The 27000-nt window shown below is 25.6% G+C and overlaps 4 protein-coding genes and 1 long non-coding RNA gene across 8 annotated transcripts; 2 read left to right on the forward strand and 3 right to left on the reverse strand.

Annotated features, from left to right (window-relative positions):
- Positions 1-6488: 6488 nt before the first annotated feature.
- Positions 6489-12617, reverse strand: LOC127288517 (sorting nexin-13-like). The gene is made up of 10 exons (XM_051316010.1): positions 12289-12617; positions 11498-11607; positions 11205-11304; positions 11024-11119; positions 10828-10952; positions 10067-10628; positions 8453-10000; positions 8159-8338; positions 7864-8078; positions 6489-7775 (listed from the first exon to the last, which is right to left on the reverse strand). The coding sequence occupies exons 2-10, from the start codon at positions 11605-11607 to the stop codon at positions 7451-7453; spliced, it is 3261 nt and encodes a 1086-aa protein (XP_051171967.1). The 5' UTR covers positions 12289-12617; the 3' UTR covers positions 6489-7450.
- A 636-nt stretch (positions 12618-13253) lies between these two features.
- LOC127288523 (transmembrane protein 26) lies at positions 13254-19376 on the forward strand. 2 transcript variants are annotated; one of them, XR_007844056.1, is made up of 7 exons: positions 13254-13501; positions 14213-14390; positions 14612-15019; positions 15105-15454; positions 15531-15827; positions 15909-16027; positions 19172-19376. XR_007844056.1 is itself a non-coding variant. In XM_051316020.1 (6 exons), exons 1-6 carry the CDS (start codon positions 13290-13292, stop codon positions 15943-15945), a joined length of 1482 nt encoding a protein of 493 aa, XP_051171977.1. In that variant the 5' UTR covers positions 13254-13289; the 3' UTR covers positions 15946-16182. The 2 variants fall into 2 exon arrangements, 1 of the variants encoding a protein (XP_051171977.1); XM_051316020.1 differs by lacking the exon at positions 19172-19376 and having other exon boundaries at positions 15909-16182.
- Positions 16493-19518, reverse strand: LOC127288520 (uncharacterized). The gene is made up of 4 exons (XM_051316012.1): positions 19370-19518; positions 18578-18983; positions 18214-18505; positions 16493-18093 (listed from the first exon to the last, which is right to left on the reverse strand). The coding sequence occupies exons 2-4, from the start codon at positions 18973-18975 to the stop codon at positions 16606-16608; spliced, it is 2178 nt and encodes a 725-aa protein (XP_051171969.1). The 5' UTR covers positions 18976-18983; positions 19370-19518; the 3' UTR covers positions 16493-16605.
- A 459-nt stretch (positions 19519-19977) lies between these two features.
- LOC127288529 (basic helix-loop-helix transcription factor amos) lies at positions 19978-21992 on the reverse strand. Of its 2 annotated transcripts, none has more exons than XM_051316036.1 (5): positions 21648-21992; positions 21146-21303; positions 20921-21032; positions 20565-20773; positions 19978-20316 (listed from the first exon to the last, which is right to left on the reverse strand). In XM_051316036.1, exons 1-5 carry the CDS (start codon positions 21743-21745, stop codon positions 20210-20212), a joined length of 684 nt encoding a protein of 227 aa, XP_051171993.1. In that variant the 5' UTR covers positions 21746-21992; the 3' UTR covers positions 19978-20209. The 2 variants fall into 2 exon arrangements, with proteins under 2 accessions (XP_051171993.1, XP_051171992.1); XM_051316035.1 differs by having other exon boundaries at positions 20565-20776; positions 21648-21988.
- Positions 21993-22071: 79 nt separating this feature from the next.
- Positions 22072-26619, forward strand: LOC127288534 (uncharacterized). 2 transcript variants are annotated; one of them, XR_007844057.1, is made up of 4 exons: positions 22072-22323; positions 23287-23348; positions 26254-26333; positions 26567-26619. It is a non-coding gene; the product is annotated as an uncharacterized LOC127288534 (long non-coding RNA). The 2 variants fall into 2 exon arrangements; XR_007844058.1 differs by lacking the exons at positions 22072-22323; positions 23287-23348 and adding an exon at positions 25085-25235 and having other exon boundaries at positions 26567-26616.
- The last annotated feature ends 381 nt before the right edge of the window (positions 26620-27000 follow it).

Genomic DNA, 27000 nt, shown 5'->3' on the forward strand with positions numbered 1-27000 from the left:
ATTAATTTAATAATTTCAAATAATTGATTATTTGCAATTTTTTTAGGACTGTTTTTTATTTTTTTTTTATAAAAGAAAAATTTTTTCTCCGCAAGGGAAAGAATTTTCTTTTTCTTGTATTGTAAATAAAAAATTTTCTTTTTTTTCCACAGGTCATTGAAATGCAGTCATTGGTTGATTACGGATAAATTGTCGTTGTATTGACAGAAAAATGACAGTACTGTTTATTTATTATAAATCTCAGGCGTATCTTGTTTCGGAATCAGACCCAGGTGACCACAAGTTGGCATCGTTTTCAAGTTTTATTTTCTAACGTTACGGACTTATGCTTACGTGGACATTCATATATATATAAATTTATATATATAACAAGTAAGGAAAATATATTTTTTTTTATTCTTTTATTGAAAAGAAAATTTTGAAATTTTTTATTTGGCAAAAGCGTCGCGACGCTATAAAAGTTACGCTCATAGCCTTGCATCGAAATCCCTTGATCGTCGTCCCCTCTAAACAAGTATACTATATGTATACGCACGATATCCACACACACAACCCATGAAAAATTAACGACGCGTTCAAATCTCCGTCTTTCAGTGAACAGATGTTCATATAATAATAATTATTGTTAATATAAAAATTCACGTCACCATTTTCCAGGAATTATTGAATATAATCACGAATTTACATTTTTGATAAATTAGTATATAAATGCAAATAATAAATGTACAGATATAATTTCAATTTTATGAGTGAGCTTTTTGAAAAAAAAAAATTTTATTGCTTTTAATAATAACAAAAATTCATTTTACAAGGACTTGAAATTTTTTGTAGTTGTCAATCCGGTTCGACAGTTTTTTGGAGCACGATACATTTCCAAAAACGGAATCGAATGAAATGACTTCTTGGTATAAACGATAAAATATTACAAATCACTTTAACATTAAAATTTTAATTGAACTTATTTTTTATAGGCAAAAGTAATCATTAGTTACAAAAATAATAATAATTCTTTTTAAAAACTTTTTTTAAAAAAAACAATACTTAAAACAATTAAATATTAAAGACTAATTGATTATTATTGATGCATGACAAAAAATATTGAACTCTTTTATTGGAATTAATTGAGATATACATGCACAATATCGTTGTTTATTTTATTTGCATGGTTTATTTTTGTAAAAAAAGAAAAGGAAATAAGCATTGTTTATTTTTTTTTTTGTGACCTCATTTTGCTTAAACCATGTAAATATTGAGTTATATAAAAATCGAACTTAAACGCCAACGACACAACAATTTCATGCACAATCATCAGCACCATATGTAATTATTATACTGGAAAATGTGGACGTATCTCATGCGTGAATTTTTAATCGTTGGTGAATTCTTAATTTTTTTTTTCAATTTTTTTTTTTTTTAATTAACTAAAAGAATTGAAAAATATTTTTTCAATATTCTGAACATTCGGACAAATTTTTATTTTATTTAATTTTTGCTTTCTCTGACAACTAGTAAAAATAAAAAAAAGGTAAAATTATTTAAATCAAAAGTACTGGATGATGTAATTAACAAATAAATATTTATTGAATCAAATGTTTATATTTGGATCTAATGAATATTTATTTGACCCAAATAAATATTTATCAAATCATAATTACAATTATTACTAAATTTGATTTGAAAAATATTTATTTTATTCAATATTTTGCTTGGATAAAAAAATAATTCATTTGGATTCAATTAATATGGAATAGAATAAAATTAATTTGATAAATAGTGAGAAAATTTTATTTGTTAATAACAAATCCGGTTTTTGAATCAAATAATTTTCTTTTCACTGAAAATATTTAAATTATAAACGTTTCGAATTTGAACTCATTTAAAAAAAAACGAATTTCAATAAACCCTGTAAAATTTTTTCAAAGAACTCCTCACCTTCAATTCTTCACAAATATTATTTCCTGACACTAAAAATGTCTAATAACAAATTACGATTTTTTTTTTAAATTAAATTTCAAACAAACAGTTAAAATTATTTTCGAAAAAAAAAGAAATTAAATTTCAGAAAACAATGGTTATTTAAATAACAGCGCACAATTTTACGTCTCGTATCCATTCGCGTGTTGATTCATTCACGAATCGGATTTCGCGGCGCGAAGATAAGGGTTGATTTGAATAGTCTTGTACAACGGGTTGCCTATATATGTGCAATATTAAATGATAATCTCGATTATACAAACACTGTGATTAACATTGTATAATAATGTTAATTGAACATGTTTTACATGATTCGCGACGAATTTTGTATATTTATGCTTCAAGTTTTTAACAGTATGGAACTAGGGACACGACTGATCGAGTGACCGAGGGGGTTAGCATTGTAGGAATACCCCTCCTTGTGCGCTTGTATATAGAATTACGCAGGACAACACATGTGTGTTGCTCGATGGTGCACATAGTCTTTTCTCTTTCTCTCTCTTTCTTTCAAACATATATATATATATATATATATATATACGTGCCCAGTTTTAGTCTTCCCTCTTTTTACACTAAGAGAGAACCCATGGGGTATTGGGGCATGGAACTGGGGAGAAATAACCCCCTTCCCTCATTTCTCTTTCCCCTAAAGTTCTCCCACCTTCCCCCCTTCATTCGCGTGTGTGAATCATGCATATCGATTTTCTTTCGTTACTTCATCGTTGTTTTGAATGTACGTATTGCGTGCTCTCTTACGTTTTTCGTATATACATATATATAGATTGCATTCATATGGTTGACGCCATTCGTTTTTGTACGCGCATGGGGATTCTTTTATTTTTCAAGGGAAGGGAATATTAGGTCTTGAAAAATTACTCACTAAATGCCCAGATAATTTTCTTCAACTCCAGAGTTAATTTATTCAATTAGAAATGCCTTTATTTTCTATATATAGGAGTTTTTTTTTTTCCTTTCTTAATTTCTTTGAAAACAAAACATTTTTTTTTTTTTTGTAAATTTAGAAAATATTCAAATTATATAATAATAAAATGCTTAGTCTGTCCTTCTGTCCTAACTTGAAGTTGGCCTTTTCTGATTTCATGTGTTTTTTTGAATAGTAATCTTATGACGTGTCAAATTTTGACAATTATTATTTTTCTCATTTTTGCCAAAGTTGAATTCCAAATTTCGGAATAAGTTTCTTTAAAATTCCAAATTCGAAAATTCAATTCACGAAGCTGAAGTACACAACGTTTACCAACGAAATTTTTTTTAAAGTTGTATATTGATTCAAAAATTGTATACAAATACAAAAAAAAATTTATGATGAGAAAAAAGATGCGCCAGGAAATTTCGTACAAGATAGTAATTTAAAAAAAATTTATTTTTAAAAATTAATTTTTAAGGTACCAGGGGTCAACGAATACCTATTAAATATTAATTATAAAAACATAGGCCTCGAATCAACTTAAAGACACAAAAAGTCGTTTTAGTCGATTTATATTCCAAAAAAAAGTGGATTTGTTTTTTATTTTAACAAAAATATTTTACAGATTTTTAAATACATTTTTTTTTTAATAATAATCCTTTTCGAAGGGTTAAGGTTGAAATTTTTAGAAATAATTAAATTTCAAAAGATATTGTTAATTTTCAAACAATTATTAAACTTTACAGAACTAAAAATAATTTATCAAACAATTTTTGGAAAACATTTTTTAAATTTAATTGAATTTTCAAAGATTTAAAATTGAGATTTTTGAAATTAATTCAAACTTTAAGTGTTTTGAAATTAAAATTTTAGATGATTTCACTAAAAATTTATTAGAAAATGCGGACAAAATACAATAATTTGAAAATTATTTTTAATTGAAAAATGGTTTCAGATAGTTAAAATTTCAAAGAATATTATTAAAATAGTTAAAAATAATTGAATTTCCTTTGAGTTATAATTGAAATTATTAAATTTCAAAAAAAAAAAATTTCAATGGACAATTTTAGAAATAATTAAATTTTAGATGCTTTTAAATTTAAATTATTGAAAATTCAATTAATTTTGAATTCAAATTTTTGAGAATAATAAAATTTTATTTGATTTTAAATTTGGAAAATAATTGAATTTCAGTTCATTTTGAATTGAAAATTTTTGGAAATAATTGAATTTTAATTGAAATTTTGGATAATAATTTTATTTAAGTTCATTTTTGATTGAAAATTGGGATAATTAATTTTGAATAGAAATTTTAGAAAATAATTGAATTTTATTTCATTTTAAATTGAAAACTTGGTAAATAATTAAATTTTAAATTGAAAATTTTGGATAATTATTGGATTTTTAATTGATTTTGAATTAAAATTTCGGGTAATAATTGAATTTTAGTTTATTTTGAATTGAAATTTAAAAAAATAATTCAATTTTATTGCGATATTTGTTTTTTAAATTATAAACAATTGTTAAATTTCATAAAAATTTTGAATTGAAAAATAATTTTGATATAATTGAATTTGTGATGTATTTCATTAAAATTATTAAAAATAATTAATTTAGTGAAGAATCATTGTAGTTGAAAATTTGTTAAATAATTGAATTGAAGAAGATCTGAAGAAGATCCACATTTTATAATAAAAAAATGTATTTTATTTACATTTTTTTTCAAATGTAAAAAAAATGTCACATTTTATTAAAATAAGTCGATAAAAGTCGTTTTTTTGAAAAAAGTCGGAAAAAGTCGTATAATCCGAGGCCTGTAAACATATAATTTTCATTATTATCATTTAATATGTGATAATATTCTAATAAATTAAATTATTATTAATAATATTAATCTTTAATTTCTTTATAACAAATAATTAAATACTCAATTTGGCGCGTTTGCGCGCGTTTAATTTTGCTAGTTATTAATAATATCAAATATATAAATATTAAAATTATTGGAAATTGTTATTCGACTTTACGATGTTCTGATGTATTATTATTATTATTATTATTATTATTATTATTATTATTATTAAGAAAATTATCGATTAATATTTTCTGAATACAAATTTTAAGAATTTAATAAAGTGAAAAATTCATCGATTTCAATCCCTATAGGAAAATTATAAAAATTCCGGAAATTCAGCAGCGCAAAATTTCATCTGCTCACCGGAAACTTAAACTCCTTCCCATGGTTTAAGGAGACCGGAAATTGAGCGGTTGTATCGAATGTGAATGGGGGGGTGACTCAAGAAATCGATTTTTATCCCCTTGAAAATTTTTAAATTTTGTCGATTCATTGCCGGAAAAATTCACATTAAAAAAAAAAAAAATTTGTTTCTTTATTTTTTTATTATTAATATTTGATAAATTAATTATTTTTTTTTTTTTGCATAATAATAAAACAGGGGTTCCGGTGTATCAGTTTGAAATTTAGAGACTTGAACTTTCACGTTGCTGTATGCACTTCAGACAAATTGGCCATCTGCACACGCTCGTCTAATTATTTTTCTTCTCCGTTCAATATTTTCTATGGAAATATTTTTTTTCATTTTTTGTTATGTAATTTAGTTTTCTTGAATTTTTTAAAAATAATTTTTTTTTTCCGAAAAATTGTTATAAAGTAAAAATATTTTTATAATTAATTTTTTGAAAATATACATTTTTTAATGAAAAAAAAAAAAAAATATTATCTGACACTTGCTTTTTATTATGCAAAAAAAAAAAAAAAAAACACCGGAGCAAGCTTATCAAATTTCACAAACGTTCTGATCTGAGAATGATTCTCTTAGCGAGTTAATTTTGGGCTTAATGATATTAAATTTCGAGAAAAATTTGCTTGTAGATTTTTTTTTTGCAAAATCTGTGCTGTATATAGAAAATGCTTCTCTCTACAATTCCTTCGTTTTTAGAAAGAGCTATACATAAGGGCAGAAAGCAGTGCCCAATTCTTTTTTGCACAATAGCTCTATGCCTCCCCTACTTGGACCCGTTCTTCACGTTTTTTTTTTCACCGTCCTTTTCTAATAACCGTTCTATTGAATCGTCACCTCTTGCTCCCACGTATACATGTATACAACACGAGTAAAATGTGTCCCCATGTATATGGTGCAAGTGATGGTGCTTAGTACAGCCCCTCAATCCACCCCGTAATAAACTTCTTTTGTCTTTGGCCACCCTCCCTATCACTTCTCGCTTTTTTTTTCTTTCTTTCATTCCCTTGTCCTTGTCTTTTCGAAATACAGAATCGCGTATATATATATATAAACTTTTTCAAAGCTGCCCGCGCGCCAACTTTTTAGGGGTTGTTTCTTTGAAGATTTATCAATAAAACACTCTTCAATCTAAAAAAACGCGCCACTGTAGGACTTGGTATTCAAATAGAAAATCTTGATTTAGAAACAAAAAATTTAATTTTTTATTCTAAAATTTTTATCTCTAAAAACTTATTCTCGTAATAAGAATTCTGAATAAAATAAAAACAAAAATGATTTATAAATGAAAAAAATTAAATTAGGTAAAATATTAATTAAAATTCATATTTTATAATATAAAGAGATCTTTAATCTGCAAAGTTGTTAAATGTCGCCTATGAATAATTACAATAGAAACAAATGTATATACAGAGGTACGACATTGATGTACATATTTATATATATATGTGTATAATTTTCTATAGTACGCTTGCGAATAATTTATCGTGCTAAACAAAAGATTCTTTATTACCTATCTAATATCATTTTAGAATAGAATTTCATCTTCTTTTTCTTTTTTTTTAAGAGAAAATTATATTCAATTAAAAAATAAAATTATCCTCTCTATTCACATCGAATTTTGTCTATTGAAAAAAAATTCTATGAAAAATTGTTTTTAAATCTAAAAATGCAAATGGAATGATTGCTATTTTTGTGTGATTGATAAAAGAATCATCAGTGGTTCCTTATCATAGATAATAAAAATAAAATTTTTTTCTTTAAATTATTTTAAAAAAATAAAGAAAACAATATAAATAGGCAAATTTCTTTAAGTCTTCGAGTTTATGACAAATCTTTTTTTTTTATTTGTTCCTCTATAGTTTTTAGTCCCAATACCATATTTGAGAATAACAACACATTAAAATATAATATTAAAATATTATATTTAATTATATCAATAAAAATCTTGTAACTCAAAGGCACGCGATGAATAAAAGAAAAAATTGAAATATTTTAAAAAAACATTTTTAAATAATAAAAATAATTTCTTATATTCGAAAATTTAACTTACAATTATTAGAAATAAATCTGGCATTTTTTAAATCGTATATATTTATGTATAAAGTGTGACGTAGTTTCAAATTGACTTTGGAGCTATCACGCAAGAAAATGTTTCACGTTAAATTTCTTAGCTCTAAATATCCATTTGGCAAATAATCACATATTAGCAATTTATTTTTTTTTTTCTATATTCAAAATAAAATAATATATGTTTAAAAACACGATTGCTAAATAATTTTTAGTTTCGTCAAGACTTGGCCTGAGTTTTGTTCTTAATATGTGGCGAGTATAATTTTCTAATAATTGAAACGAAATCTCTTTTTGGGAATAGAGTTTCAATAATCCCTTCTAATAGTACATATAGCAGTCTTCTATTCAACACAGGTCGCTGAAAGAGTTCAAAAACTCGCAATAATCCACATCTTGTAGTCTCGCTGCCTATGATATGTTTAAGATCATCAGAAAAACAAGCGAGAAGCGCAACTTTCGCGTCTATTCGCGTTCTGCTTTTCATCTCTGGTGTCCGATGAGGTTTAGGTCCAGCCTTTACGCCATTAGGCCAAAAACTATTTCTAAAATAAATTTTATAATTTTAACAAATATTATATAAAAGATCTTTTTTTTTTTAGAAATATTTTTGTTTTTAATTAATTAACTTACTTGAATATATTCAAGTACTTTGCAACATTTTTCGGACTCGTTTGCTCTGAAACATATTCTATAATTCTTCTATTTACAATATCACCAAACATTGTTCGAATAATTTGTCTTAATAAAGTAACAATTCTTCGTCTTAGCCATTGATTTCTGACTTTTAAGTCGAAAATTTCGTCCATTAGAAGAAGAATTATTCGCAGGGGAATATTATCGTCGGTCTGAAAAATAGGATTTTTATTTTTTTTTTTGTTTTTACGACAGAGAAAAATTAATTTTTTATCGAATAGAAAATAATTACCTCTGTATCTAAACTTGCTCCGACTTTTACACTTTCATAAATTATATCGTGTTTTTTTGCACTTCCAAATAATTTGTCCATAACACCGTCCACTGTATTTATCATATTATCGGGCATTGTTTTAACCGCCTGCGTTACCGTCTTCATTGATGATTTCAAAGGATTCACCAAAGTGTCAATCTGAAATTAACAATTTAAAAAATAAATTAATTTAAAAAAAAAATTATTGAAAATAAAAATTTTAGTTTTGATAAATGTAAAAAAAAATTTTGTTTGGAGCAAAGAAATAATTACCGTTCGCGAAATATGTCCACCAGTGACGCCCTTATCGTAATCGCCCTGTTCCAAAAAAGCAAGAAGCAAATTTTGCAATCCCATGTGGCCATCGGCGATATTTGGTTTCGTTAATTGATTTAACCAGGCATTTAACATGACCATTCGTTTTTCAAGTACAGATCGTTCCATATTGTGAAATGCCTTTTTCCCGGGAAATGGAATTTTCGCTAAATCAAAATATTTTTCCTTTACACGTTGATAGAGATCGTGAAAATCGGAATATCGTCGATAAATATGCCACTTTTCCTGATAACCCGTTTCAAAAGTCTTTGTCACTGCCACCGCATAAATACCATAAGTTTTTCCTTTATCGCTGACAATGCCAGTTTCAATAATTATCGCCGTAATTCTAAAACGACCTTGTTGTAATTTTTTAATAACATTTGGATCTTGAAGACTTTCGTCAAGTGGAAAAATATTTTCCGAATTTGATTCAAAATATGCCGTTGCTTCTTTTCCCTCAGTGACTTTTTCTGCATCAATAGTTGGTTTGGATAATTTTTTAAATTCCTTTAAACTCCCTCGATCACCTTCTAATTCGTCCAACGATCTAAAATCACTTCCCACACGACTACCCGACGATGAACTTGAATTTGATTGAGTCTCAGCTTTTTGACTTTCCAACCATGAAGCCTGTTCCAATTCCGTTTCATTATTTATACTCGATACACTAATACTATCCAATGATTTTGAATCATCCTCAGAAGTTGAATCTTTCAATAAATCCAATTCCGCCAAAAGTTTTAAATACGAAGCTGATCTTTTGAAAGCTGGTAAAAATTTCTCGTCATTCTTTAATTTTTCATAGCAACAAATTTGTAGCTCGTCAAACCATGTTTCTTTAATTGATTCATTTTTTATTCTCATTAAAAGATTTTTAACCAATATGTCGTCTAATTGTAATTTAATATTTGCTTTATCGGTCAAATATTGTTGATAAATTTTTACAGCAGCTTCTTTTAAATTTCCCAAATCAGAATGTCGACGTTTCACTTCTTTTGTTGTTGTTGTTGTTGTTGTTGACGAATGTTGTCGACGTATTTTTTCCAATTCAATTTCTGATATTTGCTGCTCGGCAGACACTCGCCAACCATAAATATTTAAATAAAAATAAAGATAAGCTTCAGCGTTGATACTCGTCATAAAATCAATAAAATAACTCAAGGCAATATTGTTTCTTAATAATTCATCGAGAGGTAAATGAATTAATTTATGACCTGGCACTAAAAATCTATTCCACTCGGGACACTGTTCAGAGGAATCGTTTTCGGTTTTTAAACCCTCTTGCATACCAATTATTCGTGTGTCGAGAATTTTTTTCATATAAAGAAGACTATTTAATTCCTGTTTTATTGAAACGTCATCTTCACCTCCAATCTCTTTGGATCTTATATAGGCTAATCTTCTGTTAACTATATTTTTTGTCGCTATTAATTCTTCTAGATTGTCTGTTATTCTAATAACTGTTAAGAAAACATCACTCGGCAAGTTATTTTCTTTAGAGCACTGAAAGAAAAAAGAAACATAAATATGAAAATTTGAAATTTAATTTAAAAAAAAAAAAAAACTTACCAGCCATATAAAAGTTTGATTAATGTAATCAGGATCCGAAAGTAGATTCAATAGGGGCCTAATTATGACATTAACGAATAAATCCCTTAAGAAATATCTTAATGGTATACAATCGAAATCTTCTTTTGGGAGAACTAAATATAAAATAACTTCTGAAATTTCTGTCAGGAATGTCCTCTCCGCGGCTTCATTTGTACAAACTAAATTCCTGCACAAAAAATTCTTTTCCATTTGAACTTCTAAGTCGAAAAAAATATTTTCCAAAGAATCAGGATTATTCTTCGTTTCTTTATTTTCCTTCGGCTCTGTTAGAGATGTTAAATTTGGTGTATAAAATTTTGACTGAGAATACCATGATATATCCGTATCGCTCATATTTCTACGATGAGTAGTAACACGTTTTGGCGTACCGCCTGAAGTACTCGAACTATTCGGTTTTGAAATTTTATTTAATTGAATCTGTTTCATTTTTGCTCGAGCCTGTTGATATAATCTCATATGTGACGCTGCATCATCTACAAGACGCGTTGTTAAGTAGGGAATCCAATCTACTTCTTTTACTCTGTAAATAATAAATTTTTTTTTTTTAATTTATTTGGAAACAAATTTTTTATTTGAATGATATTTCATTAAGAATTTAATTGGAAATAATTTATATTAATAATAAAAATTAGAATTCATTTTGAGATTTTTTAAATAAATATTATTTTTTCGATGTTTGATTTTGATTTTTTTTTAATTTGAAAAATAAATTAACATACCTATTGGATACGTTTATCATAATTTTTCGAGCAGTATCTCTAACCGAGAGGAGGAATTCTCGGTCATTAGTAAAATTACTATACCATGATTCAACGTAATCTCTTAAGACGAAGTCTAAAATTTCCTGTAAAATCGAAAATTACTGTTATAATGAGAAAAAAATTATTTTTTAAGAAAATAAAATTTTTTTCTTACTTGTAGAGATTCATCAATAATTCTACTACCCGTAATTCTTCGATCTTGACTAAATATCATCTTTTCCTTCGACTCTTTGGATATCTCTTCCAAACGCTAGAACATTTAATTAAAAAAAAAATATTTTTACTATACTTTTTCCTTTTTTTTTTCAATTGAAAAAAATGAAAATTCTTTTTACCTCCCATAATCTTTTACTTGATTCGGAGATGTCTTCTCTTGAAAATGTAACTGCATTTTGAAAAGATGAAGGAATTTGTTTATAAATATAAACTATTGTCCTGAAAAATGCAATTTAAATATTATAGATAAATTAATTTTATTAATTAATTAATAATTAAATTATAATTAAAATTATTAGGCATTTAAATTAAGTAAAAATAATTTAATTTTAATACAAACTATACAATATTAAATATTTGTGGTATTTGAAAAAAATTTTCAAATATTTAATGAATAATTTGAAATACTTACCCTAGAATAAATAGAAATATGCAAATTAAAAATTGTAGAACTGTTCCAAAGTCAAACAAGGCAACAATCAGAATTATAATTGCTCCCGTTCCATACAAAGGAACGTTCATCTGTAAAAAAAAAAAATACAATCTTTGTAGTGATAAATTAATATTAACATTACATACGTAATACACTCAAGACGTAATGTAATACACAAGTTATTTTTATATTCATCGACTAATATATCACGCTCTTCTTTTAGTCATATTACACGCGGACACAATCTGAGATAAATTGTTTGCAATTTTATGGAAATATGAACAAATCACGTAATTTCAAAATTTATTTCAATAAATTAAATTTTATTTAATACAAAACAAAAAAATATATATAAAATTATGAAAAAAGTTGAGATATAGGAATAAAAATTTAATTTTTTAAACGAATATTAAAAATCCGTTTATAAAAAAAAAATTACCTTAATGAATTTTAAAATTAAAAAAATAATTTTTGTCATTAACACCTTGAGATTTATTAAATGCTAGTGTCAAATAAAAAAAAAAGGAATGCAAAATAGATAAAGGATAACATGTAGTCGATTGGAAACAATGGTAATTGTTACTGTTAAACAATAGACGAATATTGGTAGGGAGAAAAAAAAACAATAATAATACGTCATATAGTGCATGCGTGTCCAGATTTCAGAATGAAATTCCTCTCGTACGTCAAAAAGTCGTTTTACTATATTGCTTCAGGATTTTGTGAAGGAAAAAAATTTTTTTTTTAAAAACTTCCAAATTTACACTCACCTTTGGGCTTTTGGAAAACGAAGCACTTGGAGAATTACACGCATATTGCGTGTATTATTAAATAGTTACTCGTGTAGTCAACTGATTAAAAGTTTATTTACATTTTTGCACGAGTCGTGAAAAAAAACACTGGTCGACATTTTACCATAATACAATCGACTGAAACCAGAGGCCGCTTTTCATATTCTGTGCTATTATTTCCAATATTTCCATAATCATTTCTTTCTTTTTTTTTTTGTCGATTTTCAATTTATCACGTGCCACATTCGTCATCAGGAATACGTAAACATTTTTTTTTTTTTCACCTAGACCTCAATATCAACTGACTAATCCAAAGTCTAAGTTGATTACATATGACATTTAATTACAGGTCTCCTTATTTTCCATCGATTAGGTCGATGAACATGATTCCTAGTTTATTAACTGACGATGTTTTTTTAAAATAATTTTTTGAAAATTTAATCTATTTTTGCGATTTTTGATTAATTTTTAAGGTTTTTATTGTATTAATTTTATATTCATTATAAATTATGAAGAATAATCAATTTTTATAAAATACATGAAAGTATTCAGAATAATCATTCTAAAGGGGCATGTACAAAGTTTATTTTTGTAATTTACACTAATTTGCAAAAATTGTTAAATTTTGATAAAATTGAAAAACAATTGAAAAACTTTGCTTATTTGAATTTTTTAAATACCACAATATATATTGTATAGTACGCTTGCGCATCACTTGGGATATTTGAAATTTTATTTTCTAAATCGCAGTTCTTTCTCATCCCTTACTTGAATCAGTTCACATTTTTTTTTTTTTTGAATAAAAACTAAATATTTATCAGATATGTTGAAAATTATCTGTAATAGAAATTTTTATTACTTTGTAATTTGTTTCAATATTGAATTATACGAAAGGAGAAGATTTTGAATTATCATTATAAAAAGAAAATGAAATTGTGTGATTCTGGTGGATTTTCGGTTTCGTCATTTATTTATATTTCATGATAAACAAATTGGAAATGGCGAAATTTTTAGCAACAATAAAAGCGATAATTACGCGATTAGTTTTTGCTTCTCATGGTTTTATTGCGATTTGGCAAGTTACAAACTTTAAATCAAATCCAACTTATTGGTATCTTTGTTGTCCAATTTTACTCTTGTTTTTTGAGGGAATTTTTACACTCACTATAAAAGAAAATCAGGAATGGAAATGGTAAGAATTAATCATATTATAGTTTTTGGTTTAATTTTTTAATTTATTAATTATTTAATTCCAAAAGTAATTTTTGCATTTTTTTTTTTTTTGTTTGTAAAATATATTTTCGTACGTATAAAAATATAAATTGAAGCACGTGCGATATATTTTTATTTTCCTAATTAACAAAAAAGTAAAAAATGTAGGTCAAGTGCAATTTTATTTAATAAATCTAAATTTTATGGAAATTCATGTGAGATTTGATATAATAAGGTAATTTTCCGCTCGAAAAAGTTAACAATATGAAAAAAAAAAAAAAATTGGCTTTCAAGGAGTACCTCTATTTTTGGGGTGTGTTTTGAACGATCAACTCAGTTTGACAGACGGAAATTGTACATTAGTAACTATCACATGAGAATAGTCTGGAGAAATCGGGTCAAAAAATATTGACTTCCTGTGTGAAAGAAGGGTTCGATCTTGATATATATAAAAAAAAGATAGATATTAGGGACATCTAGTATTCGTTAAAGTGCATTTTAAAATTAAAAAACAAAATATTATTTTTTAATCTTAAAAAGAGCAAATATTATTAAATTAAAATTTTATTTAATTCGAAATTAATAGATTTTTATTATTTCTCTTAAAGAAATTAAAAAAATTTTCTTAAAGAATAAATAAATTTTTAGAGAAAAGAATTTTATTTAATTTAATTCAATTTTTTTTTTACAGGTTTTGTCCATCAGTATTTCTTTATTTGGGAAGTGTGGTGCCGGCAATTTGGCTTTTGGAATTGGATAAAGTTGAAAAAAGAATTCATATGCGAGGATCAAATATTAATATTTCTGAGAGTTTAGATTTTACGAATTTAGCTGCCTCTGATTTAAAACACCTGGAAAAGGCATTAGGCGTAAGTTATTTCATTTTAATACAGATCCATTTTTTTATCGCCCTATATAAATCAAACTATTATCTTGATTATTTTTTAATTCAATTGAAAGGTTGAGATTTTTAAGGGAGGATATAAAATTTTTTTTTACGAGTAATCAAATTAATACTTATTGTTTTTTAATATTATTAAAAAAAATTTCTTTTAAATCAATAATAAATATTTATTTGGAATAATTACAGGTGAACATAAAATTGCCAACAATTCAAATATCAACAGAGACTTGGGTGACTTTGATCGAACAATTTTTAATGTTAATTTTAATAATTGGCCGATGGATGCTGCCAAAGGGTGATTTAACAAGAGATCAATTGAGTCAACTTCTTTTGGTGTACATTGGCACTGCTGCCGATATTATTGAATTTTTTGACTCGTTTAAAGAAGATAAAATAGCAAGAGAGCCAGTTTTAGTTTATTTAACATTGGGCATTTGGTCATGGTCATTGATGCAATTTACTGTTGTTTTAACAGCAACAAAATCGAGAAAATCAAGACTCTCATCTGGAAGTGCCATTAAGAAAAAAGTGCCAACTGAAACAAGTTGCTGTAGCATTGATGTTTGGGGAATTGCAATAAATATGTTGCTACAGGTAAAAAGCATAATTATTTTTTATTGTTTTAAATAAAAAATAAATTTTCCTTTAAATAAATAAATAATGTGGAATTTTATTACAGGATGGACCATTCTTGTCATTTAGACTCATTTTAATTATTCACTATCAGATAGTAAGTTACATGAATATTTTTTTCACCTGCAAAAATACTTTGGTTATTTTACTCCAATTGTATCGATTACACGTGGTGCAAACTGAAAATAAAAATCGAAGGAAACAAGAAAAATATGATAAATATGAGATTCCAAATATCAGTATTATTTATCGAAATGATAAGAATAAGAATAAAAAATATCGAGATGGTAAGAGAAAACGAAAAGTAAGAGAAATTGACGTTGAGGAAAATATTTCTGATAGTGATTATTCAGAAAAAATTGATAAATACGATTTGTCACCGAGAAATCATTCACGGTTAGTTTTATATTTTAATTTTTATTCATAAAAATTAATTTGTTTATTTATTTTTTAATTGTTGATTTTTTTTTAGAAAACCTAGAGAGGACTCGGGATATTCAAATTCAAGTTCACGTAATTCGAGAAAATCCGACGATTATAAAAGGCGAGAGAGAAAGAAAAAGAGTTCACGAAAGGAAGAAGTAAAACGTGAATCATTTAGTGACGATGATGAAAAATCGAAAAAGAAACGTGATAGAAAGGATAAGAAAAAATCTCGAGAAAATAAAAAAGCGAAACATGTATCTGAGGAGGAAAGTTCTTCGGAAGATTTTGATGAAAGTAAAACTGAGACTGAAGAAAGCGATTCGAATTCTGATGACAGGAAAAAGTATAATTTTCACTTTTTTTCTTTTTTAAATCTTGTATTTATTATTATTCAACAATTGTTAATTATTTATTTTATTTTTAGACAAAAACAAGGGAAACGTCGTTCTAATCGAGTTTGACACGGCACAATTGGAATATTATTCATTTTTATCGCAATTTTTATCATCTCTCTGTCTTTGATATACGCTGGACTAAATGATGGTATTATTTTAAAGAGATTTAATGTTTAACAAATATTAGAATATATATAATAATTATTCATATTTAAATTAAAATTAAAAGTTATTTAAATTAAAAATTAAATTTCGAAAAAAATTCATATATTTATAAGGAAATTTAAGAATTATTCAAGTAATTATCAAGTGGTTTTTAAAATGAATTGTACGATTTTACTGCACTTAATAAAATAATTAATATATTTAAATATTACAAATTTCAATTTTTAATTTAACTTTTTTTCAATTTAATATTTAATTTTTTGTTAATGTTTTAGTTCTTTTTTCTTAAATTTCTTTTTTAATTTAATTTTTACTTTAATTTTTACTTTAATTTTTAATTAAGTTTTAATTTGATTTTTAATTTAATTTTTTCCCTTACAGAACTTTTTTTTCAAATTCTGATTGAATTTGCATAAGAAAAAATTATTTTTATTTTAAAACGGTTACATTTAATATTTGTTTTATTACAAACAAGAGAATAAATATTTTTAATTAACGAATGCAGAAACAAATCTTAAATTAAATATTTAAAATGAAGAATTGCAAATCTTTTTGAGGTTATTAGATATAGTTTTCTTTTAGCCATTCTAGAGTTTCTGTGGCATTTAAAGTGTCTATGTAATTAGCGACATTTTCTTGATTAACTCCAGTGATTATACAATATAAAATTATTGTATTTTCTAGTAATATTTGTAAATCTTCTTTATTGATAAGCTCTTCGTTTCTTTTTGTGATAGTTTCATTTGATTTTACAATTTCTTCCTTTGATTTAGTTTCTTTTTTTGATTTTAGAATTTCTTCTTTTGATTTCACAGAATCTTGTTTTAATTTTATATTTTCTTTCTTTGACTTTATAGTTTCTTTTGGTTTTATTGTTTCTTTTTTTGATTTTGTAATTTCTTCTCTTATAGTTCCTTTTGTTGATCTCACTGTAGATAAATCTAAAGCCTCCATTGTTTCTTCATTTTTCTCAAAATCCTTTATTTTTGTATTCTCATCTACAAATGCAGTGGGTTTGTGATGATAAAAATCTCCAATCATTCCTAATTTTCGTTGTTCACCGAAATTTGATGCTACATTTTGAAAATCACAATTTTGCGACGCGGATCCTGTAATGTATTCGTGTGCTATTACTGTTTCTGAAGAATCATTTATATTTGTAGTAAATTGGTCAATTTTATTTTGTTCCTCGTCGTTTATTTCATATTCTGTTTTTTCACTTTGTCCACATTCTTGAAGGTAATTCATCTCCTCAAGTGGAATAAAATTCTCATAAAAAGATGTTATATTCATTGTAGAATCATTGCTGATTGTAGAAGCATTCCATTTTGAATTTGTCGCCGATGGCTTAATAAATTGATTATTTTGTAATTGTAAGGGACAAGAATTTTCAATTCTCTTTGAATTTACTCTCATTGGATCTTGTATTTTGAGAAGAATCAAAGCATTCTTAGAGGAACCGCGAATAATATCTTGTAGTTTGGAGCAATTATTTTGTATATTTGTCATCGAATTATTTTGAATGTTTGTTGTCATTACTGATTTGCGAGGTGTGATGAGACATTTTGCTGGTTCCATTCGTGCGGAAATAAATTTTAATACTTTATAAGTATTGTTGGAGATATTTTTTGACTTCGAATTATTTGATGATAAAAGTGAATTTGTTTTACTGTCGCTATTCTCAAGTTTTATCTCATTTTTATCATTTTGATTGTCTATGGTGATTTTTTCTTTTAAAAGCTTCAATCTATTTTGAATTACTGTTTGATATTCGTTACTTGATATTTGAGTACAAAATCCTAAGACTAAATGTAAACTGGAATGCATAATTGTTTGAAAAATATCAGTGTCATTGTCAAGTGAATTTTCAACTTTTTGAAATTCCAAATTTTCGATTCGTTGTCGTATTAATTTTTTTAATCGTAGAAAATCTTCGTCATGATCTTGTGATTCTGACAATTCCATTTCTAATTCCTCGGAGTTATTTAAATCAGTGGTTGAATCGATTTTTTTAATAAATTGATCCATGTATTGAATTCCCAAACCGTGCTGAAAAATATTTTAATTTTTTATTTAAATAAAAAATTCTGATTGAAATTTTTTATTTTCAAAGATATTTTATATTATAATTTAATATTAATTTTTTTTTAAAACAATGGAAATTGTTACCTCGAGATGAAAAACAGGTCTTTCGTGCATTCCATGAGCTGGCCACTCTTTCCAATCGATTAAATCATAAATGCTCGGAGTTTGTGATGTAGAACCAATTGTATCAAGTTTTTTTGTCACAGATCTCGTATTCATGTAAACAGTGTTTGATAATTTAATTCGTTTATTAGCTTCTGAATTTGAAAAATTCTCTTTTCGTTTAGTTGAAATCAATTTTTGTCGTGAAGTTACAAAATCTTTGTCAAAATTTTTTTTTGATAATCGAGTTGGATTTCGACGAACTTCCACAATTCTGTAAAACAGAGAAAGTAATGAAAATATTATTTTTAAAAAATTATTATTATTATATTTAAAAAACACTTACGTTTTGTTCTTGACATTTCTTTTTATATGTTTCTCATTTTGAGCAGCGGAATCATTATTGTTGTCATTAATTTTAATTTCTTCTTTTGAAATAAGTTTCTGTTGAATTTCATGATATTTTTTTTTACAATCGTTTGATAAAACAGTACCTTTAGGTATTTTTGAGAATAAATTTTTATTTCCCGGTAATTTTCCAAAGTTGACAATTTGATAATTTTCATTCTTAATGATTGTATCGTTTCTAGATGAATTGTATTTTAATTGACTAGATATTTTTGAATTTTGAACATTTAGTTCAATAAATTTCAAATTTGCCTTATTATTTTCATCCATAGTCCATTCCTCTTTTGATTTTTTATTCAAAACCATAATTTCCACACAATCATTATCAGTTTCCATTTTGTAATCTATATTTTAAATTTAGTTTATTAATTAATTAATAAACTAATGGAAAATTATTTTAATTAATAAGTTAGTTATAATTTTATTGAAATTACTGTAAAAATCTATTTTTACTTTTTTTTAATTAACTTTTTATTTATTATTTTAAATTTATTTGAAAAGCGACATCTACAATATTTTTTCCCGCCTTCAGTTTTTAGGTTACGTTCAAGGTTTCAAAACTACCGCGGTGGTATTCCCGCTCGTGTTTCCTGTCAATCGACCAGTTGAATGTTTTTTTTGTACTCGAAGATAAATAATTTAACAACAAATTATAAGAAAAATTAATTTGAGTTTGAGAGAAAGAAATAATAATGGATTGTGATTGGCTTAAGTGAATTTGTAAACGTACCTCAGCAATAGTGTGTCATTCACGTTGGCGTCACAAATGTTTCGAGTTCGTTGTGAAAAATAATGATTTCAATTGCTTTTTTACGAATATATTCGCAATATTTATTATCCAGTGATGATGAAAAACGATAATTAAGAACTACTAAAACGAATTATTTGATGTGGAAAACTTGACAATAGACGAGGAAGATGATAATTGTAATTCTAAAGGCGTGTGACAATCGTCAAATGTTTTACGATCTTCATCTGTTTTATAGGCTGATTACGGAAAAATTGAGGTAAGAAATACAAAAATTTTTTTTTAAATTTGTTCGAAGCGAGAATTATTTTTACTTTAAGATGAAATTGACAATTGTAACTTAACCTCAAAATTTATTGACAATTACAGAAAAAGACTTTTGGGCGAACTATTTTTACGATTAGTTTATAACTAAATTTGATTTATAGTGATTTATAGTCGTGAAATGTTAATAATATTAGTTTATTTAACTAACATTAAAGCTAAAAATAAAAAAAGTTGGTAAATTTTCGTTTTATGTTGAATTAATTTTATTTTATATCCGCGAATTTTCTTATTCTGTAGTGTTTTATTTTAATAAACAAAGTGCATTTACTTTATAAATAATTATATTTCAAATTAAATAATAATATCTATAGTATCTAAATACATAACTAGATCTTTGGATTAGAGGGATATTTATATACATAATACATTAATTAATGTTAAAACATTCTTATATATTGCACAAAGGGCACAAAGACTAGAGATTTATATTATTATTTACGACCCTAATTTTATGTGGTATTTTTACAGAGTTTGAAAATTAATTAATTTTTTCTTTTAGGTCATATTGTCAGTCGTTAGTGCTAAATTAGTTAAAACTGATCGTCGATTGGGGTTGACTCCAAGGTTTTCCCAATTTATCCACGATAATCGAGCTGTTAAATCTGTAAGTCAGAAAAAATTATTATTTCTTTAATTTTTTCAAAATTTTCAGATTTTTACTATTTTTTAATTTGTTTTTTAATTACACAGCCTAACAGGAAAATTTATAACCAAACAACAACGCGTATTTTTTTCAAGAGTTTCTGTTTTCTAAAAAGTTGAATTTTTTTTTAACAATTTATTTTTTTTATAAAAAACAATTTTCTATGTTTAGGGGGTAATTAATTATTGTTAGGATAATTTTTCTTACCACTTGTATTCCATTCAGCTCGTACGCCAATAATTTCTCCTCGAAGGCACCTTTCGATGTAAGTCAAAGGATCCTGTTTTGCATCCAAACAATCCCTAAGTAATGCTATGTACGCTATTGCTAATCGTAGGGTGTCAATTTTTGAGAGCCTCTTCTCGTATGGAAAGGTGGGTACATGAACCCTTAGCTCGTCGAAAGCCGAGTTGATGCTGCTAAAAATCGCAATTACACTTACAATCTGCTTATCTTACTTTATCATTCTTTTTGTTTTGAAAATTATTTTTTACTTTGAAAAACTTCTTAAAAAAAAAGAAAATAATTTTTTTTTCACCACTGATGGAGAAAAATTTTCTCACCTTAGCATTCGTTTTCGTTCTCTAATATTGGCAGCGTGTCTTTGAATTCTATAAGGACTGCCATTTGGATAATAACTTTCTTCAACTCCATTGATATCAATGTCATTGTGATCTGTGTGATTAAAATTTTAATTAATTTCCAAAATTTGAATGAAATTTTTTTGATATATTTCTATAAATTATTTTTCAAAAGTTTAGGAAATTTATAATAAATTTTTTATTTACCTTGAGTTGTATTTGGTATGTGATAATGTAAAGGTGAATGTGAATGTTGTGTTGTATGTGTCACGTGGTGTGGATTTCTTCCTGCATAGACACAAGATGGTAAATCAACTAAATCCTCTTCACTAATGTCATTGCTTGGGCCCACATAATATTGCGAACTGTAAAATAATTTTTTTTCTACTTAAAACTTTGATAAAGATAATCACGAATGAAATATCAAAAATATATAAATAAATAAGTAAATAATTATAAATTATATTTATTTATTATATATAAATAATAAAATAAATAATTAAATATTTTTAATTTCTAATTTTTATGTATAGATTAGAGTGATTTCATTACAAAAAAATAATTGATCCTTAAAATGGGTAAAAATATAATCTTGGCTTATATTCGTTTATTTTTTGTGGAAATAGTTTTTTTTTCTTTTAATCGAGGAATTAGTTTTTTTTTTTAAATTAATTAATTTTAAACCATAAAAAAAATAATTTTAATTTACCTTGAACATGCGACAGTGGAATCAGCAGGTCTAGAAGTCGTTCCAATTCGATGACGAATCCTCTGTCCTCTATCTTCATATTCGAAATGACCTGCCATTTTGGTCTCTCCCAGATAAAATTTGAAAAAAAAATAATTCTCACAAAATCACAGTTGCATTTTTTTCAAATGGAAAAACCAAATTTTTGTCAATTAACAAATTAGTTTCACAAAAACAAAATTATTTCAATAAAATATTCAAAAACGAAAACAGAAACAAAACGGAAATTTTTTTTTTTAATATTAATCAAATTAATGAAACAATTTTTGACATTTCCAGATTTGAATTATCATTCACTCTGTTTTTCAACTAGTAGCTAACTATCAGATAAATCCCAGGGGATTCGGTTTATATAGAGGATGCTGCGTTACTGAGGGATGATCAATATCAACCCCTGGGCGGAGCCTTGGACCAATCCTGACTCGCTGAGAGTTAACCGATTATCAAACTAGATACTGATTGGCGAAAACTTAATAGCGCATTTATCTTGCTGGGGTGGAGTATGAGTGCTTCTGCGGTTTATTGTTACTGCCGTCGAAATTTTGTTTTTTAGTACTTTAGCAAAATGTGTGAGAGAGAGAGAGGGGCGGAGAATGATGAGGAAATAAGAATATATTCATAAATCGAATACACAGCAGTAAATTTTAGTATCTAGTTTATTTTATTTTACATATCTGGATTTGAAGTTGATATAAATATATGAAATTTATATAGTTTTAGCACATTTTAGTGTTTAATGTATTTTTTTTTAAATGCGCGCGTGAAAAATATATTTAAAAAAAAATTGTTAATTTATCCTCACTTCAGAAAAAATTAATTTATTTTAACAAACGTAAACAGACAAAAACCATTTTTTAGTGTAGGAAAATTTTTTTTAATACTCGGAATTAAAATTTGCATTTGAAAATGTTATAATTTAATTTTATTTTACGAAAATTTGAAGTCAAATTAACTTAGACAGCCTGAGAAAAATGTTAAAAGTTCATTGAAACGAATGATATTGGTGTATATATTAATGTTTTGTGGTTGAATTGAAGATTTGGTTCAAATATTAGCCTTCCCGCACGTATAATATGAATGGGCCAATATTCAAATGAGCTCTGTTTAGTACTTTACAATGAAATGCAGCTTCGCAATTATGCAAGGTGTTAATACGACCACAATAGTCGGCAAGGGTTGTTGGTACATTGCCGATAAAGTTTTGTCCTCTTTCAGTGAATCAGAACTTAGTTTATGGTCTTACTTCCAATGACAAAAGTGAATTATTATTGGCCAAACGCCCGCCGATAATTGAGATCAGCTTTGTGACCGTGTATGAGAACTTATATATATGGATTCGTATAATCCACTCTTGTCATTCCAAAAAGGATTATTCTTTCTCGCGCTTCGCTCAATTTACATATTTCGATCTTATCTCATAATATCATCCCTTAATTTTCGCTAAAATTTATTTCAAAATTATTATTTGAAATATTTTTCTCTATTTAATTTGTTTTTTTTTTATAATTATGTGATAATCAAACAAACATCAAGTATAAATTTTTAAAAAAATTTATTATTGTTATACTAATATATTTTAATTTTTTTTTTTTTGTTACAGATTCAATGAACATGATGGAGGATATTTTGACTATTATCAACAATAATTAGTACCATATTGAGGTAAATTTGAAAATTTTATAATACAAAAGAATTATTTATAAAAAGTTTTAATTTTTTAAATTAACAAAAATTAAATTAAAAAATAAATTAAATTAATAGATTTTGTATAAAAAAAAAGACAAATGATGCGCGACATAAGTATGTAGGTATACATATGAGAATCGCGTATCAGATGAGATTTATCGCGGGAAAAAAGGATAGATATCACATTAGAATTTTGGAGAAGTGTCTCTTATAGCAGAGAAATTTTTAGGAGCGTGCCGCTTCAAGTGACACCGGGACAAATTTCGAGTGACTATTGTAACGTGAAAAACGATTATTTATCTCAATTTGTCACAAGGGAGGGGTCGAGCTTATGCGCGATTCGAGTGCGGGAAACCAAGATCGGTTTACTGATACACAATGTATTTTTTTACACCCTTTTGTTGACATAACAAAACAAAAAATTCAATTATCAATCGCCTAAAAGTCATACGTTGTTATTTTTTCAAAATCAGATTCTCGACAAAAATTGAATTACAAATTATATTTGAAAAAGAACAATTTTTAAAAAAATATATTTTTTTTATTGAAAAAATTAGAATTACAAATTTAAAAATCAATAAGAAAATATTAGGAAAAAAACAATTTTTTAAAATTCATTTTTTTTTTAATTCAGAAAATTAGAATTAATTACAAATTTAGAAAACTATTAACCAATATTAGGAAAAGAACAATTTTTTAAGAAATATATATATTTTTTTAAATTAAATAAATTAGAATTAATTAAGTTTTAAATTAAATGATTTTTTATTTTTTTGCACATTTTTTAAAATAAATATTTCAAATCTGCGCATGCGCAAAGCAAAGTACAGTTATTGATTTGACTAGTTGATCATTCTTCTCGATCATGTCAAGCAACAATCACGTCGTGTGATATTCCGAGTATAATTATATTAATTTACTGGAAAATTTGTCTTATTTTCTTGTAAATGATTGATCAGCGTAATTAGTGCACATTATTTCCATAGTAATGAATAAATTTTGTGCCAAAAATCGTAAATTGTCAACGTAAGTATGAAAATTTACCAAGAATTAATTTGTTAGGTTAGGTTAGACAATTAGCAAAATTTGCATTTGTTGAATCAATCAATGATTGTTTTTAAATCTTTTTAGTAATTAGACAATATATTTTGTTCTATTTATAAAAAAATCAGATGAAACTTGCATTTTAAACAATTTTTTAATTATATTAAGTATTTCACATCTGCGCATGCGCAAAACAATGTCTAGTTGTTGATTTGACTAGTTGATTATTCTTGTTCGTGACGTCAAGCAGCAATCATCGTCGTGTGATATTCCGAGTATAATTGTAGTAATTTATTGGAAAATTTGTCTTATTTTGTCGCAAAATATTGATCATCGTAATTAGTGAACATTCTTTTAATAGAAATGAATAAATTTTGTGCCAAAAATCGTAAATTGACGACGTAAGTATGAAAATTGTCGAAAGTTATTTTGTTAGGTTATGTTGGCGACAATTTGACATATTTTCATTAATTGAATCAATCAATTATTTTTTTTATAATCTTTTTAGTAATTATACAATATATTTAGTTCTATTTATGAAAAATTAGATGAAACTTTCATTTTAAACATTTTTTTAATTATTTTAAATACTTCACATCTGCGCATGCGCAACGCAAAGTCCAATTGATGATTTGACTATAGCTGATTATTCTCGTCCTTGACGTCAAGCATTAATCACGTCATGTAATTCTAGTATAATTGTAGTAATTTAATGGAAAATTTGTCTTATTTTTTCACAAAATATTGATCATCGTAATTAGTGCACATTCTTTTAATAGAAATGAATAAATTTTGTGCCAAAAATCGTAAATTGACGACGTAAGTATGAAAATTGTCAAAAGTTATTTTGTCAGGTTAGGTTGGCAACAATTCGACAAATTTTCATTTATCGACTCAATATTTGAATTCAATAATTAATTTAAAAGTATTTTCAAGATTAAATTTGATTTTTTTGTTGTATTTTAAAGGAAATTGATAAAATTTATGTATTTAAATAAATTTTGTCAATTGTTTGATAACTAATATCTGCGCATGCGCAGGGAAAAGTACAGTTTTTAATTTGACTAGAGTTGGCTATTTCAAGCAGTAATCAGTTTTTTTTTTGTAATTTTGAGTATAATTGGATTAATTTACTGCAAAATTTGTCTTATTTTCTCGAAAATGATTGATCATCGTAATTGGCGCAAATTCTTTTGATATCAATGAATAAATTTTTGGCCAAAAATCGTAAGTTAATGACGTTTTTATAAAAATTGTCATAAAGCTACTTTGTTAGGTTAGATCAGCGACAATTTACAAAAATTTTCAATTATCGATTGAATTTTCGATTTTCATTTTGTTTTTCAAATGTTTTTTAAAATTCGGTAAAAAAAAAAAATTTTGCAATTACATACTTAACAGATTCGTGTGCACAATTTATTGTTTTTTACTATTGCATCTATGTTAAACTTTTATTTTGACACATTCAGTTATATTAGTTACTTATTAATAATAATAATTAATAAATAAATATTATTTTTAGTGTATAATTATATTATTTATAATAAAAAAATAATTACATATAATCAAAATAATAATAAGTAATAAAAATATAAAATATTAAAATAATAATTCAATTCAATTTTAAATAGATTATTTTTCTATAAATATTATAAATGAAAGTAAATTTAATCATTATTTTATTATTTTTTATAGAAAATTATGAAAAAAAAATTTTAGTTATTTTTTTCTTTTAGAAATTATTTTTAATCAAAATTATTTAATTAAAAAAATATTTTCTGATAAAAATTAGTTTTGTAATTTAACTTTGTATGCTTATGTATAAATTTTTTTTCAGTTTGCCAGTGTATTTCTTGATGGGTGTTTGTTGCGGAGCAGCTCCTGGAGGAGATCTTGTATGGCTGAGCGCAGTTCAATGTATGTTGACAAACTTTTACATTTTTTTAAATTTTGAAATTATTTTATTTGAATAATTACGATGAATATGCTAAGAAAAAAATTAATTTTATCTTATATTAATCGATTAACTGAAAAAATAAAATATTTTTTTGTATTTTTCATAAAATATAAATAAATATATTAATTTCATTATTAATTAATATTTTTTAATTACATTATTGAGTATTATATCTTTTTCTAAAAAATTTCAGTCAGTTGGTGCAGTGCAGAGGATGTTTCGTTTTTGTTTTTTTGCTGTCATCGTATCTCTCTTTCATTGGGTGGGAATCAAGAAAGGTAAGTCTTTTCATTATTATTAATTTTATTTTATTTTAATACAAATTTAAAAATTGTGATTGCGATTTTATTCTTATTATTACCTTGTTGGTTATTTAATTTTTTAATGAATTTTTTTTTTATTTTTTCAGTTATTGTGCTCAAGAAAGAAAGGAAGGAAGGATGTGGACGAAGAAAAGTGGCCCCAGCATGCTGTCATATCTGTTTTCAAATCTAGTCTATTTTTTATTATTATTTTTTTTTTTTGCTGACAGCATAGCCTCCGACCTGTGCAGAAGTGCAGGAAGAGACAGGGATCTCGGGGGTGGTCCAAGAAGAAGCCAAGGTAGGGGCAAAGTTATCTTTGCTT

Source organism: Leptopilina boulardi, unplaced genomic scaffold (genome assembly GCF_019393585.1).
Source record: "Leptopilina boulardi isolate dan_hultmark-lab unplaced genomic scaffold, ZJU_Lbou_2.1 LbouV2_392, whole genome shotgun sequence".
NCBI classification, from domain to species: Eukaryota; Metazoa; Arthropoda; class Insecta; order Hymenoptera; family Figitidae; genus Leptopilina; species Leptopilina boulardi.

Bases quoted from the DNA above. Each gene is read 5' to 3' on its own strand.
- LOC127288529 (XM_051316035.1), bottom strand. From the start codon at position 21,745: ATGGCAGGTCATTTCGAATATGAAGATAGAGGACAGAGGATTCGTCAT. The intron at 21,304-21,647 runs GTAAATTAAAAT...ATTATTTTACAG, and splicing joins TCCACTGTCGCATGTTCAAG to TTCGCAATATTATGTGGGCC. The intron at 20,777-20,920 runs GTGAGAAAATTT...TGCGATTTTTAG, and splicing joins GAACGAAAACGAATGCTAAG to CAGCATCAACTCGGCTTTCG.
- LOC127288520 (XM_051316012.1), bottom strand. From the start codon at position 18,975: ATGGAAACTGATAATGATTGTGTGGAAATTATGGTTTTGAATAAAAAA. The intron at 18,506-18,577 runs GTAAGTGTTTTT...TCTGTTTTACAG, and splicing joins AGAAATGTCAAGAACAAAAC to AATTGTGGAAGTTCGTCGAA. The intron at 18,094-18,213 runs GTAACAATTTCC...AATATTTTTCAG, and splicing joins GACCTGTTTTTCATCTCGAG to CACGGTTTGGGAATTCAATA.
- LOC127288517 (XM_051316010.1), bottom strand. From the start codon at position 11,607: ATGAACGTTCCTTTGTATGGAACGGGAGCAATTATAATTCTGATTGTT. The intron at 10,953-11,023 runs GTAAGAAAAAAA...TCGATTTTACAG, and splicing joins TTATTGATGAATCTCTACAA to GAAATTTTAGACTTCGTCTT. The intron at 10,629-10,827 runs GTATGTTAATTT...TATTATTTACAG, and splicing joins ATGATAAACGTATCCAATAG to AGTAAAAGAAGTAGATTGGA.
- LOC127288523 (XM_051316020.1), top strand. From the start codon at position 13,290: ATGATAAACAAATTGGAAATGGCGAAATTTTTAGCAACAATAAAAGCG. The intron at 14,391-14,611 runs GTAAGTTATTTC...GAATAATTACAG, and splicing joins ACCTGGAAAAGGCATTAGGC to GTGAACATAAAATTGCCAAC. The intron at 15,455-15,530 runs GTTAGTTTTATA...ATTTTTTTTTAG, and splicing joins TCACCGAGAAATCATTCACG to AAAACCTAGAGAGGACTCGG.